The sequence below is a fragment of the Parambassis ranga genome, chromosome 21 (assembly GCF_900634625.1).
Source record: "Parambassis ranga chromosome 21, fParRan2.1, whole genome shotgun sequence".
In the NCBI taxonomy this organism is placed as follows: domain Eukaryota; kingdom Metazoa; phylum Chordata; class Actinopteri; family Ambassidae; genus Parambassis; species Parambassis ranga.
The window spans coordinates 2,252,606-2,268,307 of NC_041041.1; the positions used below are offsets into that span (position 1 = coordinate 2,252,606).

At 46.6% G+C, this 15,702-nt stretch overlaps 1 protein-coding gene across 12 annotated transcripts in view; it reads right to left on the bottom strand.

The window, feature by feature from the left end:
- Positions 1 to 15,702, bottom strand: part of lmo7a (LIM domain 7a) — a 42,697-nt gene that overhangs the window by 12,195 nt on the left and 14,800 nt on the right. For 11 of the 12 annotated variants that reach the window (XM_028394393.1, XM_028394390.1, XM_028394388.1 and 8 more), the window contains 8 exons: positions 9,571 to 9,601; positions 8,546 to 8,659; positions 7,539 to 7,764; positions 6,882 to 7,128; positions 2,962 to 2,991; positions 1,958 to 2,072; positions 1,035 to 1,174; positions 7 to 652 (listed from right to left, as the gene is read on the bottom strand). In XM_028394393.1, coding sequence (XP_028250194.1) covers positions 7 to 652; positions 1,035 to 1,174; positions 1,958 to 2,072; positions 2,962 to 2,991; positions 6,882 to 7,128; positions 7,539 to 7,764; positions 8,546 to 8,659; positions 9,571 to 9,601 — 1,549 coding nt within the window. The remainder of the gene's footprint in view (positions 1 to 6; positions 653 to 1,034; positions 1,175 to 1,957; positions 2,073 to 2,961; positions 2,992 to 6,881; positions 7,129 to 7,538; positions 7,765 to 8,545; positions 8,660 to 9,570; positions 9,602 to 15,702) is intronic. The other variant, XM_028394389.1, reaches the window with a different exon arrangement.

A 15,702-nucleotide genomic window follows, 5' to 3' on the forward strand; every position in this document is an offset into this window, starting at 1 on the left:
ACTCACTGTAAAGGCTCTGGGAAGAGAGCTGATGCGGGACTGCTGGGTCCCGAAGGGCCTCGGTGTGACGACCGAGGTTAGCCGTGCACTATCCGATCTCTGGTAGCTCCTGGGGAGGGAGGCGGAAACCCGAGACACCCCGGGAGGTTTGGGTTCCATTGAGCTTGGCTGTGGTTGTTGTTTGTACAGAGAGCCTGAGGAGGGGGCCTCCACCTCGGTCTGTGTCACCAATAATGGGCGCCTCGGCTCGGGGTCCTTTTGTAGAGAGCTGGAAGACCAGATGGCGCTTGTGGTCTCTGTGCTGGTGGGCTCTGAGAGAGGACTCCTCTGTGAAGGTGCAGGAGCTGCTGGAGGCTGGAAGATGTGGGTGGTGGGAGTTATGTCAGTGGTGGTTGTAGAGTCGCTGCCTGCAGGACTATCCACAATGTCGACTTTCCGGGATGGTCTGGAAGCTAGGGAGGCAGCGGGGGGTTTGTCCTCTTTCAAAGTGGGTTCGGAGGGTTCTGGTGAATAGTAAGGAGTGTCAATGGTGTAGCTTCTTGCAGGGAGGGTTCGGGTACGCGGGGACACGACGGGCTGGTCAAACACGTCGTCGGTGTCCAAGTAAGACAAAGATCCCAGACGACTCCCGATGCTGTTTCCTTTATTTTCTCTGCAGATGGGAGGGAGGAGGACACAGTCAGGTATGAATCAGAGAGGCTGGGATGAAGGATGGATGGTGAGGAAGAGGAGCAGACAGCGGAGCACACAGACAGCAGGGCAGAGAGATGTGGGGCAAAGAAAGAGGGCAGGCTGTGTGAGCCGTGATTAAATTACACTTTCACACTGACTGAAGGCACAATTACACACATTCACTCCTGCTCGGACAATCGTGTGCTCTCACATGCACACCGTCTGTTTGGTTTACCTTAGCAAAGGATCCCCCCTCTGAGGGTGGGAAAAAAAGGTGCACAAGAGGAACAGATTCAGTGCGTGAAAACTCAACTGCAGCAGTATGTCTGTGCACCACAACCTCCTGATCCGCGTCCCCTCACCTCTCTTCCTGCATCTCCTTGAAGGTTTTGGACCTCCTTTTGTTGCCGTAGGTAATCTCTTCGATCTTCTCCCTCTCCTCTTTCTTCTTCACGATGTCAGAGTTGACACTGCGTCGGCGGTTCTTCCATTTGTCCAGGGCCTGCAGCAAACACAAACGCACATCAACACATGCGCCGTCATATCTTTACAAGCACAATCAGCGGCCGGTCTGCACCGCGAAGTGCAGGGAAGAAGGGAGAGAAGTTGGGAGGAAGACAAAAAAGAGAAAAGGGCTCATTTGAAGGTGTTCTATTTGTGTACTTCAGGCTCCTCCCGGCTCACCTCCCCTGTGTATTGGGGACTGTGTGACCTAAATGCTGCTTCAACACTATTATTTAGCAGTGAAACCGATCAGACCGCTGACAGGCAGCACAGACGGCACCAAACTTTTTATTACGTTTCATCTTTCATAGTAAAACTGAGCATGTTTTTGGATCAGTAGTGTTTAAAATCTGCTCCTTCTGTTTCCCAGCAGCACGTTCTTTTGAGTTCATTCTAACACAGATGAATTCTTTCATCATCTGGACTCTGTCTTCTCTCCATATTACATCATATTATCTCCTCACATTAATTCTATTATTAGTATCTACAGCCTGCCAGCTCTGTGATCTGGAAATGAGGACAGTCTATAGCCAGAGGGCAGCGCTGCTCCCATCAGTGTGACTTCGGTCTGGACAGCTCCTTTTTGGCCCTGTGGCCGTCTGCTGTGCAACACCTGCTGCACACATCATGCGCTCACCTCTCACTTCGACCTTATCTGTGCTGGAAGCTTCGTTTTTGTCCGTGTCGGCTCGATTCATGCCACACACACACAAAAAAAAGACGAGAGGAAGGCGGACTCGCACAGACGTGCAGAATGAATGGATGCATCAGTTCTACTCACATCCTGCACCTGATCCTCGCTCTGCTTTATCTGGTCACGATATTTCTGCAGCTCTTCATAGCGAACCTGGCGGAGGACAGCGGCGTCGATTTGGATGTCACTTGTTGATTTACTCCTGTGGATGGAAAAAAAAAAGAATCAGAGAGAGATTCAAGAAACAAGCTTCACACACAGTGAACTAAAAGAGCTCAACAAATCCACCGCAGGTGTGCATGCACATCACCTACCCACACAACAGGATTAGGGCCACTAAAATAAAGTGTGACCTTAATCCCAGAATTTTCTCTTTATTCACAAGATTATTTTTAGTTTTTTTCTAAGAGAATTCTGAGAAAATTCAGCAAAAATATTTTAAAAATCCCAATTTAGAAGTTTTAAGAATTATAAGACAATTGAGAAAAAAGATATTTATATTTATTTCTGGAAAAAAAAACTGTTTTCGACCGAGTCCCTGATCCTCTTCCTTATTTTCCATCTTGTCATGTAACCTGTAGCAACATCCCTCTCCTCTGTGTTCACGCTCGTCTGTACTTTTGACACTGATGCTGAAGATAAACTGGATGTTATGAAGTGTTAGTTTGCAAACGCAGCACACGTGTGGCAGCTCAGTGTGTTAGTGACACGTCACACTCCTCGGCATCATGCAGAAGCCATTTAAAGCCTTCACTTACCACGTCTCATATTCATACAACCATAACTGCCATAACTCCTGCTTGACCTGTATATACACACACGGCACTTTACGTGGATGACCCAGCATCATGCTGCTTTGTCAAAAAGAGCTTTTGTGAAGCACAGGCCCACAGCACCCACACCGCCCACCCTGAACCTGGCCCTGAACCTGGCCCTGAACCTGGCCCTGAGCCCATTCAGTGCTGGATGTTTGTGTGTCAGCAGCTAGAGAGTGAGAAGAGCAGCACAAAAACAGCAGGAGGCGGCGGGGGGTGTGACTGTAAGAGCAGATGCAAATGTGCCACATTGCTGGGTGTCCATAATCAACTCACCCGTCGGGACTCTCTTCTGTGCTGTGATGTCTAGGAAACCAGAGAGAACCACAGACAACAACAGTCACATTTCTGCAGAGCGAGTCCACTGACAGCATAAACCCGACCTCCTCATCCTCACTGAAGAGCTGCGTGCAGCGTACGGCACAGGATCACGTTTCTTACCCAGACTTTTTTTGGCTGCGGCGTTCCCCTAAACAATGCCGCCTTTCTGTCGTCACTGGAAACATGACTTTACACTGAGGGACTGAAGTGAATCCAGATGGGTTGACTCAGGGTAAATGGCCACTTTGTGTGTGTGTGTGTTCTTTTGTGTTACTATGGAGTCCACATGTGGGGAATTCCTATAGAGGGCACCACAGACGTGTGTGTGTGTGTTTCCCTGGGGCAGTCAGGATGTTGTGTTTGGGTGTTGTTGAACGTTTCCACGCTCTCATGCTGCTGCGCTCTGAGCTTCACGTCTGAGCGTGAAATTCTTAGCTGGAAAAAACAGCAGCGCCGTTGTCGGGTTAGATCGGTGAGGTGAGGTCATCAGAGAGCTCACACAGGGCAGTCCATCACAAGAACACCAAGCTGCTTTTTGTGTCTTTATTAAGCAGAAATACGTTTTTTTTTTCCCCATTCAAACTCTGACAGGAGAACAAAACTGAATGCAGACTCTGTCTGTTTTGCACACCAGAGATCAATGTGGTTTTTGCTCATAAATCAAAACAACACAACAGGAGCCGATTTATTGTGCAACCACTCACATTTACATAGCATGTGTTGGTGAGTATTTTCATTGTTTCTTTAGCTCTGAAAGCACTTCAAATCTGAGGTAACGATTAAAACAAGAAAAAAAACCCACAGTCACAAAGAAGCAGTGAAGAGACAGAAGAACCCAACATCCATCTGCTGCTACAGCTGAAGAGCAGCGAGTCTTTCCAACAAAAGCTTCTTCTTGTATCGTAACTGACTGGCTGCCCTGATCGCCTGCCACCTCTGCAGGTCCCCTTCACTACAGGATGAAGGCACAGATGGAGTCATGTGACCGGCTGATGAGTTCTGATCAGGACTCACTCCCAACTTCCGAATCAGCATGTCGTCTGTTTTCGGCCGTGTTTCCTTCTCAGCTTGATTCTGGTCGGCTGTTTTTGGTTCCTGAGTCAGAGGGCATGGGGGGCAGAGGAGTCTGGCTTTGAGTTCAGGAGGCAGAGCCCATGGCTCCGGGATGGGCATGGGGGCATAGTTATCAGGGGCTCCTGAAAGCGGGCGCTGCTTCTGAACTTTCTCCTTGCGATACACCACATCGTCCTGCTCGATGTCGGGGAACTCCTCGGCGTCTTCGTGGCTGTGTTTCTGGGTGACAATATTGATTTGTGGATCAGATGTGTAGCGTCGGCGGTTGTCGGGGAGCTGGCTCTTCACCAGAGCCAGGTCCGTGTTGGACTGGAAGGCCAGCGTTCGCCTGGCAAACATGTCATCGTTCTCCAAGTCGGGTAAAAGGCTTTCATAGTCAAAAAGGTCCGGTGGCTCATGGGGGTCTTGGCGCCCCAGCAGTGGCCACCTCTCACCTTTGATCAGTCTGGGACCTGAAGTAGGGTCCACAGGGGCAAACACCAGAGGGGGGGTCTCTAACAGAGGGGACTGTATCTTGGGAAGCTGTGGGGGAGTGTGTGGTTGGACATGAGGACTGCAGGCGGGCAGAAAGAGAGAAGAGGACAGAGAGGTGATGAGTGCATGTGAACTGGATCAAAGAGCAAGCAAAGGAAGAAGAAGACACAACAAGCGGTGATATTTGATTCAAACAGATCGTGTGGATCAAATCAGATTTTATATCAAACTGCTAAGAAATAAACCTGCGACGCTCCGCTGATATAAAAAGCCTAAATGAGGCTGCAAAATACTGAGCCTATTTTGCACAAAGCTCAGTGCAAGCAAACATGTTCCTGCAGTGTTTTATTATTAGTGTGTATGAAGTAAGCAGCTCATCCAATATGGAGACAATTCTACGTCTTTCTATAAAATCTGGACGCTCTAAAACATTCCTGCATCGTCACTGTCGTGCAGCTGTATCGACCTTTTCCCCACAACACGGGTGGTTTGAGCCTCATGTGTGTGGGAGTGAGAGGGAGACGGCCTGGAGGGGGAGGGGGCAGAGGAGAGCCAAGGACTGATGTCACAGTCTGAGTCATCTGATGAAGAGCCTGACTTCTTATAGCTACAGCAGGAAGGAAGGGATGAAAGGAGCGAGGACAGAGGAGGAGGCAGGAGAAAGAGAAGGAGATGTAAGTGGGAGGGATCCGCACTGCACAGAAAATAACATCCAAGCCTACAGTCTACAAAGTGGCATGCATTCAGTTTCTATACTCCTCCATATTTAAGGACAGAACGGCACAGCACACACCTCACACACCTGAAGCCTTGCATTTTCTTGTACCAGGGTCTCCTCTGAGTGCCCAGTTTGATCTTCTGTACGTGAACGTCCTCTTCAGGCGTCCAAAACTTTGGTAAGAACTTGTCGTATGACACGCTGCTTGTAGGCTGGGGTTTGATGCCCATCTTACGGGCGTAGAGATCATCTTGAACCGGGTCCGCGTAGCCCACCTCGTCGTCCTCGTCCTCAGAGTCGTCATACGCGTCCCCGAACAGGCTTCCGGTGGACACGGCTCCGCGGTGGTCCACCCTCACGGAGCTGCGCTGTGCGGGTCGCATTTCCCTGCTGCTGCTCAAAAGAGACAGCCAACCAAAGGTGTCAAAAGACTTTTCTTTTTTTTTTTTTGGCACACCAAGCACGCAAAAAAAAAAAGTTCCTCGAGCACAACAACCGGACATGAGATGACGCAAGATGACGAGCAATCCAAAGGCAAACTCAAAACCAAACTTTACAGGAGGTTTGAGGAGGTTAATGTTGCCAACTCAAATCACTCCTCCACACTCATGAGATTCAGGTGAGCAAACGAGGACAAAACGAGGATAAAATCTCAAAGTAATTCAAACAGAAGCAGTGTTAGAGGCGGCACATGTCGCTCATGGTTACAACCAACCATGCAAACTGAGGGTGAGAGAAGCTTTCTGCTGTCATCAGGCAGGCACATCAAAGCCACACTGCAGCTGCATGTTTTCTGACCTGAGGCAGGTCACATTCTGCTGAGGGGCAACACTGGGACTCATAGTGACCTTTGGCCAGGGGCTTCCTCTACCACTGGCCTCCCTGCCGCCCGCCGCGGGGCTGATGGGTACGGCGAAGTTGGTGGGAGGTGCTGGGGAGGGGCTGTGGAAGCGTCTGCCGGCCAGGTCGTCTAGAACGAGGTCAGGATCGGGTCGGTCGGCGTCCGAGTCGCTGCCGCTTTCGTAGTCCCACTGGAGGAGAGCTGGCGGCGAGGCGCTCCGACTGTTGCTGTGGCAGTCGGTGTAAATCCTTGTTTGACATTCCACAGCAAAAATGAAACACAATCGGCCAAGCGCAGACAACACAGTGATGAGAGAGGAGAAAACAGCCGGCATGTAAACCATGAATGGAAATCTGTAGTTTGTCTTTGCAAGAAATACAAAATGTAAAAACCCTTTGAGAGGAGAAACTTTAACCCTTAGAACCCGGCGGACACCTCTTCTCTTCTGTCTCTCTCTCTCTTCTTTGGACGTCTTCATCACAGTGTCATGCTTCAAATACTACAAAAACTACATGACCTGACCTTTGTGATGATCACTGCTACATGTCTGTGTCACATTTATTCGTACCTGTGGCTCGGTTGCAGTGATCTGCGTAATGATTTCCTCATATAGAGGATGTGCATGTATTGTCATATGAAGTGATGGTATGTCTGAATAGTGAGACTGTACAGCATGTATAGCAGCACTTGGATTGATGATTGATGGCTGATCATTGATAAATTGGGTTCTAAGGGTTAAACTACACGTGCACTACGTTGTTGTGGTACCTGGTGAGCGTGCTTTCGTCCTCTGCGTACGGGGAGTTGGCCCAGCTGCGATGCCTGTCCTCGTTGCGTTCGGTCCGCTTCTTCCTCAGCGGGGCAGGAACGTAGCCGGAAGATTTGTCTTTAGAGGGCAGGAACTGGTTAAACTGGCTGCTGGGTTTGGGTGTGATGACCAGCGACCGGCGGTAACTCAGATTGTCCTTGTCGGCCATCCTGAAGACAGAGTCGGCCTCGGTGTCGCTGCTACAACCTGGACCATAAAATAAAAGAGGACAGACAGGTGTTAAGAGGGGAGAAATAATAGGAGGAGGAATGAAAGGAGAAGAGGGGCGGCGAGCCGAGGCCTCCTCATTTACAAGCTGGTGTGGAATGTCTCAGCTCTGAGATCACCCACCAGCACTTTCCTCTAAAGACCACAGTCTTCTTCCTTTCTTCAATGAAGCTATTCACTTTCAAAAACACACCACTAGATGGCATCATGTCATTGTTTTCTCAGGTTCACTGGCTCCAGCGCAGCGTGTCTTCACTGATATTTGAAGCTTTAAACAGTAGAACCGGATAATAAAATAATGACCGACTGAGAGAGGCGATTTAAACAACACAAAATAAACATTCACACGTGTAAAATAACAGTCTGAGCACAGAGATGACGTCTCCTACCCTCGCTGCTGCCTTTCAGAGTGGCGTCAGATGAGATGCTGTGGGGTCTGGATCCCACAGAGTCCAAGCTGTCCAGGGAGTCGTCCCTCCTGTGTCCGCCTCCTCCTCCTCCTCCGCCTCCTCCTCTCAGATGGCAGAGCTCCTCTCTCTCTGAGTACCAGCTCTCTCCAAACCCGCTGTCTCTGACGTTGCTGCCTCGCTGACTGCTGGATGATTCCTGCAGAGCCTTTCATATACACAAACACATTCAGATAATAGGCTGCCAATTATAATATTTATCTCTCACTGTGTGTGTGTGTGTGTGGGTTGAGGGGGAGATCTCCCAGGTGGAGAGTGTAAACATGCCCTCCTGTACTGCCTGTAAGGGGTGAGACATGGTGCAGTTAAAGGGAATAACATCATTGTGTTCTCTGTTATGATCTCCACACCCTTAAGTTTGCTTAAACACACAAGCAAAAACCTGTCAGCCGGCTTCCAGAAAACCAAAATGATGTTTCAGATCTTTAATCTGCTGAATCCCCCTAGACTATACAAATCCACAGACTTAAACCCTGCTCCACTGAACTCGGATTATCTCGGCTAAAAGTACCCCAACCAACCGCTATTATTGAAAATCGGCTGAATTACGGAGGCCTTGCACCGCACACCGACTATAAATCTATAAGACTATGTGCCAAATTCAACACTGGCACAAGATGAGGCGGCGGGGGTGGAGGAAGCCGGCCTCTTCAAGAAGAGAAGTGGCCGTTCTCACATGCAAACTGCGCCGTAAACAAGATTAAAATAGCTGAGTCAAGGGATCAGGTCATTCACGACTAGCTTTGGTTTTAGTGGCCGGTGAGCTACCCCACTGCAGGCATCCTCCAGCACATAGTCCACATACCAGGGAGGATACAGAAATGTGCTGCGCAGTGGCTGGAAAAGAGGATTTCACTCACTCGTGCATGTTTCCATAAGAAAATGTTGCTTCATGACAGCTTGCTGAGCGGGATAATGAGCCGCGTTACCTTGTACAGTGCGGTGCCCAACAGTCCTTCAAATGCTTTAAAATTCAGGTAAGGTCCATCATAGAGGCGTTCGCACTGAGCTCTTCTACCCAGCCAGTAGATGGTGATCAGTACCTGGAGACAGAGAGACAGAGGGGGGGAATCATTACTACCAGATAAATAATATCACACAGTGTGTGTGTGTCTGTGTGTGTGTCTGTGTGTGCAGAGGTGATTGTTGTGATCCTATCCTGCTCTGACTGAGGACTCACTGCCAGGATCATCCAGAAACCTCTCTGCTGCTGTTTGTGTGCATTAAAGGGCTGAACGGGTAAATATAGAGCGCCATCACACACGAAACAGCTCAAACTCATGTGTCAGCACTGTAAAAAATTCAATTACAAATCCTGATTCAGTTCTTTAATGTAAATATTTTGACATGGTAAATAATTTGAATTAATTTAACAGGCAGCCAATGACCAAACAAATGAGTTTTATAGATACAAATACACTAAAACAGATTTTTTATTTTGGCAACACAAATAACTTCACCTGTTTCCTCCTGATATAAATGACAGCTTCATCAAATGGTCTTGATTTGTGCTTTTTTATGTCTTTGATATGAAACAGAAAGATTCTATAACCATGGTTTCTTAAATGTGGTGTACCACAGGGCAGCTGTTTGGGTCCCCTACTGTTTTCAGTCTTTACCATTGATGCAGCCACACTTGAGGTACCTTATAGTATTTTTGATAAGGAATTATTAGCAGTGGTAAAAAGGACATGATAAGGTATTAATATATTTTCAAAAAAGTGCCATATTTAAAGAGTAAAGTCCACATAAACCTGTCTGTGGAACGTAAAGTCCTTACAGTAATACTGGACTGGTGCACTAGTATCACCAACACATATTTTATTGTTGTATGTATCACAAACATGTTTTATGACAACAGTTAATATATATATTTCCTAATTATATGACATTAAAACAGAAGCTAAATCAAAGGAATATCTCAGAACATGCATGTTTACTCGTGTACACTCACATTTTTCAGCCTCCTGTTGGTCTCTTGGTGCCTGCAGAAAGGAGAGGTGAAAATGACAATAATAAGAACAGAGGCCATCGTTGTTGGGTCTGTGTGTTGGGCAGTGAAAGAGCTGGAAACTGAGAGCACAATCCAGACCGCACTGCCAGCCCCACACTCACACAACAACGGCAACAACACAAAGGCTGCCAGCAAAACAAACACATTTCAGCCACACAGAGAAGATGCTGCTAGTTCAGGAGTCAGTATTTACATATATATATATATATATATATATGACATAAAACACGTCAGTAAATCACTGAAACCTGTGAGTCTGATTTTCTCACGTGCATGACTGCAGTGTTCCGGGACGTCAGTAAACACTGATACATGGCTAGAGTACATACAGTAACCAGAGGAGCTGACACAGGAAGATTTACAGTGCTGCTGCACATTCCTGCTGCCATGTGGTAATACAATAGCCACACATGCTTCTCCTGACCTAGGAGCACCTGGGTTTCTTAAAGACTCGCTCCTAGCATGCAAACACAAGCACTGAACCTGCCGAGGCTGCGACGCATGTTCGGAGGTGACAGCTCGGACACTTCCTGTCAATCACACCAGCACCAGAAGATGTAATTAAACACAGAATTTTCATTCTTTTAGAGCGAAAGGAACGAAAAGAACAGCTGTAAAAGTGAAGTTCTTAAAGGGACAGGCCTCATTAATTAACATGAGCACTTATGTAATGTGATTAGTATGTAATAATATATTATTCATTACGTAAATAAAGCTACACAGTGACAACGATGTAAAATGATCCAATATTCTACGAATATATTTGAAGAAATGGAGCGAGTGTTAGAACATCTACAAGAATCACCTCAGAAATTTAACCATTTGCGTTTTTACAGCCCGTACAAACTGTTTCCAGTCTGTTTTTGGATTCTTACTGTGTCCAGCAGATAGGACAAAACCTTGTGGAATGTCTGCCATGTGACCGCTGGTTACATGTGGGTGTATCGTGGCTTGATAGTTGCAAGAAGCAGAGCAATTTGTTTCATTAGTGTGAACTTCTTCATGAAATATAATTATTTGTTCAGATGCAGTGGAGTTAGTCCAGCAGCTGTTTTTGTGTTTTGTCTCCTGATCCAGAACCCTTTCTCACTTCTAGCTCCTTTTGTTTGTTCCTACCCACACCTGGTGGAAAGGTCGGACTCTTTAAGCACCTCATGGTTCCGGTATCGTCACCGCCATGTCCGTCTGCAGTATACTGACACAGAGCCGTACAGAGTGCTGTGACTGTTGGTTTAGTTTTAAACAAAGCTGAGGACTTTTGATCAAATTGGGATGACGGGATAATTCGCTGATCCTTCTGTGCTTCTGAGTGTTTTTCCTTTGCTGGACTGGCTCTATGAACTGCATGGGAAGCGGATCAGTTTTCCCACCAGCGTGCGTCATCTCACACCAGGGGTTTCCAACATGCTCCTTTGCCAGCCGTTAAGAGATGGACGTTTACCAGTTTGGCATAGTCCAGATTTATGGGCCCAATAAAAGAGGTGGGAGCAGAAAAATGCCCTCTCATGTGTGGCTTGGAAGACAAAGTGTGAAGTTGGGACGGAGTCGTGCACCAAAACTTACCAGCACACTGATTCTTGTAATGTTTATGAATGCAGCTGGGCAGAGAAGAAGATAAAAAAAGGACTATTTTCAGACCTGTGGAGCCTCTGGGGCTGTTGCTGTGGCCCGTTAGGATCAGCTGAGCGCTCATATGATTGAGCACGATCAGCGGAATACGTCACCGCAGTCTGAAACACATGGGTTCTGTACAGAGAGATCGAGCGGGGAGCAGATTTTCTAAAATAGTTTCATCAGTTAACACAGCGAAAAGCTCGATGTGATTATTTTATGAGCCGGAGGCGGAGAAAAGAAAACATCTGTGATGCTGAGTTTAAAAATATTCATATATAATGATGATTTATTCACACCAGGAAGCCATGTTACACCTGCATGTGACCAGCAGTCACATGACAAAGATTCTGTGAGTTTCTGGCTTATTTAAAATAGATTGACAACATGCTAATAGTTAAATATCTGTGGCCTGTGGAGCTCCTGCTGTTTTACTGAATTCTGTTTGCTGGATGTGTAAATACAGTCTTAATTACTCTCTTTATGTGTTCCATGTGGGTCACATGTTACAGCTGAGGGTCTGTGAGGTGATTAAATGTTCGCCTATATGTGCAGCTGGTATGCAGCATGACCAGTGAGAAACTGGTTTGTGGAGGCTGTGAAAATGCAAATAGTTAAAAATATCCAAAGCATGTGGAGCTCCTGCTCGTCACCACTAACAGAATATGACAGACGATGCAGACGTGCTGTACAGTGAGTAAACAACTGTGACAGGAAACCATCCAGCATGTATAGGAGATGCTGATCCTTTCCATAAGCCATTAATTTCAGCCTCTGCACAGACTTTCACACAGACCTTTGCTGCGGTCAAAGACTGAGAGACATCCGCTCAAGACGTCCTTTGTCTCTAAACTTCCCTTCAAACATACCACACATAGGCAGAGAATACTCATAATGAAATAATGGGAAATATCGGAAGGACAAAGTCATCACTTAATTTAAGTTTGACTTAAAGGAGCTGAGCAGTTGTGTTTTGCCAAAATAAACCCGAAGCAGAAAGAAACGCACACAAACCAAACACACACTGAGACCGAGGTGGACTCGTGTGTTCAGATCCACGGCAAGATTAACACAAAAATCTGCAGGTGAAACCAGGACTGACCTGAACCCGGCTGCGGTCCATGCAACAACGTCAGACACGCTTTCTGAGACATTCATACACATTAGCACATTAGTGGCGGCGTGTGTGTCGGCCTGACGCCTCCGTCATCCAACAGCTCTGAGTCTGAACGTGGGATTCAGCTGTGGTTCAGGCCGTGTCGGGCATCGTTTGTATCGGGGACACTGCGGCCTCTGTCAGGGCGAGGCTGGCGTTTGTCTCTCCGAGTCAACGCCGGAGCACAAACATCAGCCTTGTGTTGCTTGTGTTTTTTTTTTACAGTCAAACTTTATTGGCTGCATCATTTCACAATCTGCTGCAGTGATGGCAGAGCCACATCCTAAAACTTTAAACTGGCCTGCCAGCTCAGTGAGCCACACCCCGAATGCTAACACGCTATGTTAGACTGAATATGAACATTCAGACTGCTCCCTGTCAGCTTTAAACAACACGCAAACACACAAAGGAGGACTCTACTGTACAAATCTGTGTGGGAAACAACACATTCCTTCACTTACTTCTAACAAGTGGTTTGATTTGCAGCCAAGGAAGCCACTGCATAACTTTAAAGTTGTGTTATCATACCACACAGCCACTCCTGTGACCTATTGTCTCCAAGGAGTCATTCCTCACAGGGCAATGAATTCTGATGTCCCTGCCAAACCCTAACCCTTTCCTCAGTTTGTTCCTGACAGCTGTCAGGTCTTGTCAATAATTTGCTTAATCAAACAGCGTAAACGAATCAGACTTTGGACCCCTCTCTGCGGGGGGAATAGTTTCGACAGCAGCAGGGGGTCACAGAGCGCCACTTCAGTAAAAACATCCAACTATTAACAAATGCGAATAGTGTGTCTAACACTCGCTCGTTGTAGTTCTGTTTTAGTCTCCAGACTGCTAAATGCTACGTACGTTTTTGTAGGTCTCAGCTCCACAAACAGCCACTGTCTTTTGGATTATTGTGTAAAACAAACAAAACAGTTGTTGAGCAGTATACGCTTCACTACTGCTAAGCTAATGCTATGCTATAAATCAACTACAGTGCGGTCTGACTGGTCTGACTATGACCACCGTGGTACAGTACCTCATCAGTGAGCTTGTCTTTAACTGCCGTTCTAGAAAAGGACACGCACACACACACACACACACGGTAACCAGGCACAAAGCTGCAGGTCAGGTTTGTCAGTTTGTTGGTGAAGTGAAAGTAAAAAGATTCAGAACATAAAAATACCTGAACTTATCTTTAAGTGGCTGCTTGTAGCTTGTTCCGCATGGCCTCTGAGATTTACAGCAGCTACAGTATATAAACCCTCCATTGTTGATAAGATCTAAATCCTCTTAAACTGTGATGTACAGCAGGTGTGAGGAGGATTAGACTCCATGTAGCTGAACTTCTAGATTTCTATACAGAAGAAGATGTTTTGGATGAATGAGACCAAAGCAGAGTTTTTGGTTTAAAAGAACCTCATCCCCTCTGTGCAGCATGGTGGTGGTAGTATGATGGTTTGGGCCTGTTCTGCTGCATCTGGACCAGGACAGCTTGTCATCATTGATGGATCAATGAATTCTGAATGACAGCAGTGAATTCTAAAGGAACATGTCAGGACATCTGTCTGTGAGCTGGATCTGAAGAGAAAGAGCAGCAAGACAACGAGCCCAAACACACAAGTGGTTCTACAAATGAACGGTTCCAGAAGAACAGAGTTCATGTTCTGAAGTCAAAGTCCTGACCTTAATCCACCTGAGATGTTGTGGAAGGACCTGAAACTTTCAGTCTGTGTCTTGTCTGCTTTCAGGTCTGATGTATAAAGCACCCCTGTGCCATGGGGCTGAATTTGAAATTGCGGCCAGGCGTCTACAGGAAGTGGCACAATATGATGTAATGATTCATGTTTGGCGCTGGGACGCTCTCATTTCCTGGGCAGCTGTTAGAAACCGACAGACAGGGTCTAAAATAGGTGTGTATCATCGTCCGGTCAGCGTTAGACTCTTACGTGGTTTGCAGTCGGTTATAGTTCAACACATGGGCGACGTGAGGCAACCTGCTCTTATCAGCCTGTAACACAACAGTTTGTCGTGCATTATTACAATTTTGATACTGAACAAGCTTGCGGCTGATAAAAAGGTCTTTAGAAGAGAAAAAAAAAGGATTTCACAACAGAAAGACAGACAGGCCCATACTACAAGCACTGCAGAGCTCAAAGGTCAGAGCAGGCGACCAATCAGCTTTTATGGCTGTCGTAACACAGCCGAGTACGAATTAAAGAGTGCTGTCAGCCGCTCACGTTGCTTCAGTCAATATCTGAGACTTCTGAATACTCTGAGTAAAACTGCTCCATCAATGCTCCCTGAGGGTTCTGGTTTAGATATATAACATAAATTCACCAGCTGTTTGGCCGACAGTGAAGACACTCAACCTGCTAAAAACAACAAATGCTTTTTGTGTCACACCCCCTGCAGGTGGTTCAACTTTAGGCTAAACACTTTCATCGTAGTTCTTGTGCAGCTATCACTGGAAAACCAGCAGAATCAGAATCAGAATTACTTTATTTATCCCAGAGGGAAAATTCTTGTTTGTTACAGACACATAGAAGAAAGGATAATTGAAATGAAATAGAAATAAATAATAAATATCTAAAATACCTTGACAGCATTTAAATCCCTGAATTGTTACCTAAAGAACATACTATTGTATAAACCTTTACATAGTAAAGAGCATGACATGAGTGTACAAGTATGAATGTACAGTGTCTGAGTGACTGTTACAGTTCAGAGTTCAGTAGTTTGATTGAGACAGGCAGGAATGACTTCCTGTGTCAGTCAGAAGAGTCCAAAACCAAACATAGAAAGGGTTAAAAAAAGAAAGACAGCAAGAATATGTGTGAAAGCAGCACATTCAGCACCAACAGCATGTCAGCGTGCTGAAGCAGAGTGACGCTGAGCGAAGCACCTGTCAGACTGGGTTTAAGGGAGTGGAGGCTGGACAAACAGCTGATAGAGACGACTTTCTCTCTCTGAGGCTCATTTGCCTAGCCTCTGATAAGCTGCAGCGTCATAAAGCCAGTGGCTGTTTGAGATCTTCCTGCTCATGTTACCCTTTGTGTGCCATCTTTGTATGGAACACTGCGGTGAGGGGCCACACTGGCCTGGGCCCACGGACACAGGACTGACTCAACAGCAGCAGGTGCAGTGACAGAAACCGCGTTTAAACACACACACAGGTGTGTGCATCAGGGCGGGGGTGGTGGTGGTGTCCTGTGAAAGGACTATTTAAAGCTCTTCTACCGTGAGTCCTGATACCATTCCAATCAATCCTGCTCAGCAAAGTGACCCTAAAGGTGCTAAAAATAGGGCGCAAACCCCCG